The sequence below is a fragment of the Phragmites australis genome, chromosome 7, assembly GCF_958298935.1.
Source record: "Phragmites australis chromosome 7, lpPhrAust1.1, whole genome shotgun sequence".
NCBI classification, from domain to species: domain Eukaryota; kingdom Viridiplantae; phylum Streptophyta; class Magnoliopsida; order Poales; family Poaceae; genus Phragmites; species Phragmites australis.
In genome coordinates this window covers 17,797,821-17,807,538 of record NC_084927.1, presented here as the reverse complement: position 1 = coordinate 17,807,538, position 9,718 = coordinate 17,797,821, and the positions used below count along the sequence as shown (strand labels likewise).

The window sequence follows — 9,718 nt, the reverse complement described above, 5'->3', positions numbered from 1 at the left end:
TTTGAGGTCGAGCAGCACTTTAGCTTTTTCTTCTGAAGGTATGTTTCACCTTCGGAGCAGGGGTAGGCACTCTTAGCCCACGACTTTTAGCCGAGAGGTGCGTCGCCTTTTGAGGTCAAGCAACACTTTAGCTTTTTCTTTTTTTTTTAGCATTACACAAGCATTCATGTGTAACTAAATCATAATTACTTTGCCATAAAGGCGAAGATGCTGTGGAAAGATTCTTTAAAATATGGACAACTTTGAAGCGACCAATTATTCAAACTTTTGCTACGGGTTTGCCCCCATCTAAAGTTGAAGGGTAAGATGTCTTTCTTTGACATTCCATACCTTGACTTTTATGACGAGACTTCGCCTGCGCTGATTCTTGGCGCCACAGGTTGACCTTCGGCCTTCGTCCGAAGGCCCGCGAGAGCCTTCGTCTACACTGATTCTTGGCACCGCGGGTCGACTTTTGGCCTCCGTCCGAAGGTACGCGAGAGCCTTCACCTGCGCTTCCTGAAACACCACTGCAATATTCATCAGTGTACAGCCACCGGTGCACTTCGACTTGCCATCTGAAGGGGTACGGGAGATCATTTCCCAACATATAGTTTACCTGCCTTAGAGCTCCCACTAGAATCGACAACTCTACAAACCAGTGGTATGGCTTAGGAAAAATAGTAGTAGGAAGTTTGACAATCCCACTAGAAAGGGATACCAACTAAATATATGTACGATTATCTTTAATCCTTTCATATACTTAATTGAGTAAGAAATTTGTACATGGGGTTTATATCTCACATAATAAAGTATTTCCTTTCTTAATGAGATGTTCCATTCTCCTCTCTCGAAATATGGTATAAGCATCAATACCACAATTTTGATGAACTCTAAGTGAAGTCAATAGAGTTGGCAACATGTTTAATGCTCATCAAATAATTTATAAGATTGTAACGTTAAGAAACACAAGAAAATTACTTCTCATAATGGGAACATAAATTGCATTATTAGGATGGAGGGTGAAAACATAATTTAGTACTAATGGAAAACTTCCAACTGCTTTAAACCTTAGCCTCATATCTCTTCTCTAAGACTTCGCTTTAAAATATTTTATATTTTTGAGGTAATGTTGGCAGCATTAATGTAGTCATTTATCTTAGTATATCGTTAACTTTCTTTATGAATGCACTAATTCAGGGCACAATCATATTTCACTTCTCATTCTTCATTGTTGTCGTAGAAAAAATGACATAATAAAGTGAATTAAAAATGCTTCAATAATTATTTATGTCCGAGCTTATTATTCTTTGAGCACTCTTATGATCAATGTACTGGTAAGAACTTTTAACAAACTTCATAATAATCTTCCTTATTGACATATAATCATAATTTAACTAGAGGATTGCTCCTCCAGATCCTAAATTTAATTAAAGGGACATTTGCTTAAATTGCTCCCACTAGTCAACAGAATATTGAATTTTCATCAATGTCTAAATTATTATATGCTTCTCTAATGGAAGCCAATCATTATCATTATGTTTGTGTGCGTAAGCAATATACATAACCTCAAGAATAATATACTAATAAATTACTCTATTCCTTATTAGGGTACTAGAAACAACGAAAGAACTTATGACTAAATTGATAATAGAGACATATCACTGATCATTATTTTAATATCCACAAAAGCTGTGAATAATTGTCTACTATGAAATTAATCATACGCTAGTCAGATTAATAACATGCTGATGTCATTCTTTAATAATTCCAATTCACTTCATCGTTGGGCAAAAAACGAAGGAATACCTAACTTGAGGAAATAATTAATAGTCTAACTTCGTATCACCTTTTGGCAGAAAATGAAGAATAACTGGATTCACTAATAGAGATGGTAAATGGTCACAAACAATATTCATCAATATATAACCATGAGCCATAAAACATAATCCTTAAATCAATATGAAATTTCTGACTAAAACTTCTCGTTGGTTCCATTTTTTACCAGAGAAACTATGAGAATAACACATAATTGCAATCAACGTTGGTCTGAATGTAACCGTGTGCCATAACATAATCCCAAAACTTCATTAAATCTCTAACTAAGATTTCTCGTTTGTTCAATCTTAATTAGAGAAAATTGTTATATAGTCATGATCATATAAAAGCCTGAAACAAAAAATTACTAAATAACTTAATTAATCTAAAAATTAATTAAATAACATATGACCATAATAACATTAGTCAGTATATAGCCATAAGCTATAAAATTCAGCTTGTTTCGTAGGTGTTTCCTTGAAGACGCAAGAGTTGTATGCTCTTGTTTTCGCCACTCGCTACTTGGGCATATTTACAGATTTCATATCCATGTACAACACGGTCATGAAGCTGATTTTTCTGGGGAGCTCATTCCTAATTGTTTGGTATATGAGGTGCCATAAGATGGTCCGCAGATCATATGATAAGGATCACGATACGTTTCGACATCAATTTCTTGTTCTACCTTGCCTTATATTGGCCTTGCTTATACATGAGAAGTTCACTTTCAGGGAGGTAATTTATCGAACCAAGTTTTCTGAACTTGTAGATAGTATAAGCTTCCCAACATTATAGTTTATATCACGTGGGAATTGTAATCTTCTCCTTTATTTACCTTTAACTTATATAACTAGTGACTGAGTTCCTTTTTTGGGTTATCCTAACTAGCTGATGTGGACGTTTTCCATTTATCTTGAGGCTGTTGCAATTCTTCCTCAACTTGTCCTGCTACAGCGCACAAGAAACATAGACAATTTAACTAGGCAATATGTATTCTTCCTAGGGTAAGTTTTACTTATTAAAACCATTTTTGTCTGTGCAAATAAACGTTCCTTATTTTGCATGGTTCATTGGGAAGATGATTTCTTACTGCTGCATGCTTGGTTGAAGTGGTTATAGCCCCAATTTTGTACTTGCTGGCCTTAGTACTATGAGACATGGCCCATGTTCAGAGGTGAGCACAGAAGCATTGTAGGTTCATAGAATTCATGTAGAGAACAATTTAGATAAATGGGAATAGTTCTTCCAGGACAATAATAGTTGTGGAATTTGAACCTTTAGATGATCCTCTTTAGTCCTTATAAAAAACCATGAACTTAATAGATGCTAATAATGTACGAGTTTATGATGTGAACTTGAACCATTTTTTCTCGGAAGACATATATCCTATGGTTCTCCTTTCAAATTTGATATTCACTTTCCGTTTTTATTGTTAAAAATGCATTTTTTTTATTCATACATTGACTGTTACGATGCAGTGCATACCGATCACTATACATTCTCAACTGGATTTACCGCTATTTCACTGAGCCAGACTATGTACATTGGATAAGTATGACATCTCTGTATTGGGTTGTTTTGTTTTTGGTTTGTCAACATGAAACAGCTTGGATATCAGGATTCGTGCAGACACTATTGTACGCAGGTTTCTTCTATAGAAATTTCCGCGCCGTTGGGGCGCCATGTGACCCGTCGCCGAGGTTGCATTTGTCTCATTTATATATATATTTGCAGAGCATATAAGCAGATCAAATTGAAGCTTTGTTGTTCAAAGAACTAAAGAAGTCTTAGAAGACAGATTTATCTTCCGTCTCCACTCCTATAAACATAATTGCCCATTGCCCTGTAAAAGAAAGCAATCAAAATATTCTTTTCATTTGATTTCCTTTTTCATTATCCTTTTTTCTCTAACATTATCTTCTTCCTTGTTCTAAACTCTTCCCATGGTTGCATGGCAGTTCCAAAAACCTGAAAGGAGATCTACAACTTGATATGTCCTAAACTCCTTTAGTAACAAAATCTTCAAGCATTGTATACGAAGACAATTAGAAAGTCTACAATTTCTGGTTTGACACCTCAACTCATCATATTTTAAGTAGCTCAATTGATGATCTTAAGTTTTCTTGGACAGTAAATCACTTGGTGAAAAATAAACTGCAAGCAAGGAGAGTGGTCTTTGCCTGGGGGCAGTCCATAACATCTAATCTAGCATATGGATTTTAACTACAAACAATACTAACTATTAGGAAAAGAATCTGCAATTTTTCTTTTCTTTTCTCTGTCTTTAGTTGCACTAATCCTACATTAATCAATTTCAACATAAAGGGGATTCGTAAACAGCAGACTAAAATTGCATCAAATTATGAAGTTGGGGAATGGAGATGAATATTATAGACATATCAATCATTTTTGTTTCTTAATGAAATTCTTTAGGATACAACTAAGGGTTTGCTCTGATTTTAATTAACCAACTCTATTTGAATAATTAAACATATTTTATGCATCTGGTTGAACATTATCAAAACGCATCTAGTTGAACATTGTCAAAATGCCAGACATTGAATACTTTCAAACGTAGCAAATGAAGAACTCAAATTTCAGATCAAGCTAATATTAAACATTGTATCTTTCAAGGTAGGTACATCCCTTGCACCATGGCCCTTCCAGGATCCCACAGAACTTAGAACTGCAAACGCAGTGAAAATCCCAAGCTGATGCAAAGTTTTGTCACTTGACAAGACCACAAGACTCAAAGGAGATGTCAACACAATGGATTGCACAACAGTCTTGATGTCTTCCAACATGCCATAACTCCAAACCAATTGACGAGCATCGTTGTAGATGATTAAACATCAATGAAGCCTTAGAGCAGGTGGTGGCCATGGGTGTGGTATTGATCACCTTGCACCTCGATTGCACTCAAACAATGGCCGCGGGGATGGCCATAGCTCAGGTCCACTGGCTATGTTTTTTATTTGTGCTGGTGGTGACCATGGATGATGCCATTTCGTTGACCCATTGAAACAAGCAAACTTAGCAGTAGAAGGTGATTCCTCAACCCATTTGCTAACAGCAGACATGCTGATAATGGAAAGCCATAATTGCTCATGCAAGCGAATCTCCATGGATTGTACAATACCACATGTGTAGGATGAAAATGCCTGGGAAATCAATGGCAACCTGGACTTAGTCCACTACACTACTATCTCCTCTTCATGATGGTGTGTGTCCTTGATGATAGGATACTCCTCAGATAAAGCATCTGGACTGTGAAGCATTACCTCGAACACCCTTCCCTGTGTGCATCGCTGAACACCCTAACACTAGTGCTGGTCAAGTCGGGAGTGGAGGTGGTCGTAGATGATGTTAGGGCGGTGGCTGGAGTGCTTGCAGACGTTGGAACACACGTGTCGCAGGCTTGACCTGGCGTCAGTTTCCATGAACAGGGCTAGCATCCTGGGCTGAAGGAGAGGCCGCAAAAGCCATGGGCGATGCCGACGAAGTGGTCGCAGACGTCGGAACATGGGTGTGCAGGTCACGACCGAATGTCAAACACCTTGAGTGCATCACCAGTGGGTGTTTGGTGGTGACGATCAGAATAGTGAGGACGGTGTCCAAGGCAAAAGCGGAGGCCCACGAAGCCATGGACGATACCGAGGAAGTGGTCGCAAACTTGCTAGAGGAGGAGACAATGCTAGTGGTTTGCAATTCAGTGAGGGTAGTGGCCCTGATGTCGGGAGCTCTCATTGTCATATTCAACTGGCTTAAGGACTCGCACAACTTGTCATTGTGGAGGTGGAAACCAGGGTAGCGACAATGACAAGGGTATGGGATTCATTGACGGAGGAGGTCGTCGTTGCAAGGAGGCTCGAGACCATCAGCCCCATTCCTTGGTCACTCTTCCCATCGATCCCGATGGGATCAGCTGCACACCACCCATACTCCTCTTCTGGCCATGTGGCGGTGGCAGCGGTGGTGGCGTGCCGCACGCCAGCCGCTGTGACTACCGAGCACGCACGCGGTCCGGCTCACCACACGTGAGTTGCGATGCCCCCAGGCCCATCTCACCTTCTGGCTCACCGCCGCACCACCTTCTTCTCCTCCGCCCTTCTTGCTCCATGCTGTGGGAGGAAGCGTGCAGGAAGGAGGTTGCGGAGAGGCAGCGCGATGGCCGTAGGAGATGGCGGTCGTGGTTACCCGAAGAGGTACGTGGGGATCAAGCATGAGGAGATGGTGTGCGGAGGAGAAGGTGATGGCAGGGCGGGGCGGTGTGAGGAGGGGTCGGCGGCGGTAGGATGGTGGAGCCAGAGCATCTCGAATGAGGGAGCGAGAGAGTGAGTGGGGGATTTTTTCTAGCGCTGGCCAAGCGGAGAAGGAACTTTCGAGATAGCCGCGGTAGACTCCAGTGCAGTTTCTCATCACCTGGTGGACGCAGACTTCTCTCCACCAGATCCAACCACCCATACCAAATTTGATGGCCAACGATTTTTTTTGACGTGGCTCAACGGAATCGCGCGCTCGTGACGCGCTTTCATAATATAAGATTACCTCTACAGGTAAATAGCAATTGTGTTCTTAAATCATTTATTACTTTGTTTACTAAATTTTCATGTAAAGATGTTGCAAGAATCTTCGGTACAATGACATTTATGACAAATTTTGCAGTTGGAAGAACAACGTTAAATTCTTGACCACTTGATTGCTCAATTGTCATTTTTGTCGGTACTGTATGAGTATTGCATGACTTGGTTCCCCACCTGTAGCAGCGTAGCTCATGCACTTAAGGAAAGTTCTGAAAATCTCCCTTTTGGTACAAGACCTGAGAGCTGTGACAAGGGTGCAGTATCATTTGTCGAAGAAAACACACTGTTTTCGAATATCAAGATATTAGAAGCATTTACGTTTAGATTTGTGAAATATAGAGAATATACTGCAAATGAACTGGAAAATAGCTTGCTGCACAATGGATATGAATAGCTGATAGATATACTTGTGATTGGTTGGTTGTGAAGAGGGCTTTGAGCTTTTGAAATGATGCAACTATTTTGAGCAGTGTCTTGATTTACCGTTGTTAGACGGTGGGAGTGCATGTATTACATCTTCGAATCATCTGCATAATATTAGTTCTAGACAAGAGCAAGATTTGATCAATCTGGCAATGCTTTGAAAAGGGACGGCACTAAAGATAGTGAAGTTTCTACAGTTGCATATTGGGGATTTTATTAACTTTCTGTGTCATATGTATAATATGAGAAATTCTACGATTCACTATCAAATAACCTTTGATTCTAAGATTTGCTATCGAATAAGTCATATTTTCTTTTGTACAATCGAATAGATCGATTCATTACTTATGTGCCATTGGGTCTGTGAGGCATCGTCTAATTTTTAAAGAATTCCAAGACTGCCCCTGTACACACAAATATGAACTACTGGACTGGTTCCTTGGTGGTTGACTCGTTCCCATGGAATTTATCTTTTTGCCGGCTCCAAATTCCCACCAGTACCCGAGAGCTAAAAACGTCACTAAAAATGTGGCAATTTTTTATATGTACTATAATTCATAAGCAACTGTAGAATTCAAACTAAAATTCACTAAAAGATGCTACTTTTGCAACTTCTAGCAATTTTTAAGGTCTCACAAAAACTCTCAAAAAATTTGGAAAAAATTACTAATATTACTCTAATGTGATGTACTAATTTTTAAAATTATATTTCACCTATGTTATAAGGTAAAAAACTGGGTTCCTTTTAATGCCCATTTATTAGTATTACTAATATTCCTCTAATGTGCATTACAAAGGAACTTACTTTTTCACCTTATAACCTAGGTTGGGAAATAATTTTATAAATTAGTACATCACATTAGAGGAATATTGGTAAATTTTCTTATATTTTTTGAGAATTTTTGTGAGGCCTTAAAAATTACTAGAAGTTCCAAAAGTAGTATCTTTTGGAGAATTTTAGTTTGAATTATACACAAGATTTGTAGGTGAATCTAATTAAAATTGGTTGCTTATGAATTATAGACCATGTATAAAAATTGACACATTTTTTATGTTTTTTTAGCTCTTGGGTACTGTTTATAGCAGGAGTGTGGAGTCGATAAAAAGATAAATTCGCAGGGAACGAGTCCAGCGGTTCGTATTGTAAGGGGTAGTCTCAGAATTTTTTTAAATTAGATGGTGCCTCACATAGCCAATGGCACATAAGTACTGGAACATATATTCGAAGGTGAAGAGGGAAACATGACTTATTCGATGATACATTGTAGAATCAAATATTATTCGATGATGAATCGTAGAATTTCTCATATAATAGTCTTAGTAACAAAAAGACATGTAGCATCCAACCTCAAAAAACACATACACAAAATACAATTAGGCAATTCTTATTGTGGATGAACAAGCATAGAAAATAACCCAGTTCAATAGTTCAAATCACACGACATCGTAGCACATTGGTTTGGCCATATCCCTTCGTATACCCATCAACCTTTGGTAAAAACACCCTCAATCAATGCCATCTAGCCACAAACAACAAATATCAAGTATCATCAAGACAACCAAAATGAGTAAATACAAAATCTGAACTTTACCAATCTTCAAAACGGTAAGAAATAGCCCATCCCCACTACTTCAAACCACAATCTGGGTCCGATTCAAACCTAGCACACTGACCTAGCACACTGGTTTAGACAGATTCGTACACTCAGTTTTTAATACACTGTCTGGGAACAATATGCACCCACAAACAAGAAATAGCAAGCAACAGGACAACCCAACGAGTAAATACTAAAAATGCACTTTAGGCTATTTCAACTGGGCTAAAAGTTGTAGCCAAATGCGATAGCCCGCCCTCACCATCAAAACAGGAGGTATTTTCTAAAGTACCAAATTGATGAATCTAACGGCTCTTTTTAGTTCAATTAATAATACTATTTTATCAAATTAAATATTTTTTTAGAAAACTAATATTATTGATTGAATTAAAGATGATCCGTGGGTATCTTAGGTTAATTAATTTGCACCTTTAGTTTTTTTTCATGTGGACAGACCCTCAATTAATTACATCCATATCTAAAAGACGATTTTGAATCGGACTAATAGTGGTAAGAAAATATCTTGCTATTACATTGTTCAAACTACAATCTTGAGTACATTGGTTTGGCGAGAACCATCCTGTTCACATCGACTTTCGACACACCCTCCATTAATGACATCCAGATATAAACTGCAAGTAACATGAAGACAGCTCAATTGGTAAAATACTTAACATGCAATTTTGGTAATTTTCAATGGCGGTTTATTCGGTGGCAGTTCCGATGTGATACCTAATGTGTCACTGAAACATGGCCCTTGGACCCACATGTCAAAAAAATATTGAGCGTCAATTCTTGAATTATTCCATCTCCTATCAGACTAGTTACAGTAAAAGATAGTCGATCCTCAACTTGCTCAAACCCCAATTCGTGGAGGTGGATACGGTTGGGGTATAATATGGCACACCCTAGAATAATGCTATGCTCCCTAGGATCTGATGGGTTCCATATGACCATATCCGTGTCAGCTTCCAATACACTACCCTCCAACTAGCAACTGTAACGTATTTACATATGAAATCAATATATGATATAACAATTCAAAGAAAATAATAATAATAATAATAAAAGAGAGATTTACATATATGAAATTCATAATATGATTATATAATTTCAGAAGAGAGGATAATGATGAGTACCTAGATATAAGGGTAGATAGGATTGTATCGTCCAGAGTTGGTCATCCGTGGCAACGTTATATGTATGATCAAAATGATGATCGATATGTAAGGGTATAAAAATAATTCTCGTATAGTACATTAGTATAAAGATAGCATGGCAGATGCACTACTACAGAACATAGCTTCACTGTCGGTTCTA

At 38.2% G+C, this 9,718-nt stretch overlaps 1 protein-coding gene across 1 annotated transcript; it reads left to right on the top strand.

Annotated features, from left to right (window-relative positions):
- The first annotated feature begins 306 nt into the window (after positions 1 to 306).
- LOC133925434 (ER lumen protein-retaining receptor-like) lies at positions 307 to 6,496 on the top strand. The gene is made up of 6 exons (XM_062371365.1): positions 307 to 379; positions 2,267 to 2,532; positions 2,686 to 2,801; positions 3,276 to 3,349; positions 3,404 to 3,463; positions 6,459 to 6,496. Exons 1-6 carry the CDS (start codon positions 307 to 309, stop codon positions 6,494 to 6,496), a joined length of 627 nt encoding a protein of 208 aa, XP_062227349.1.
- Positions 6,497 to 9,718: the final 3,222 nt, after the last annotated feature.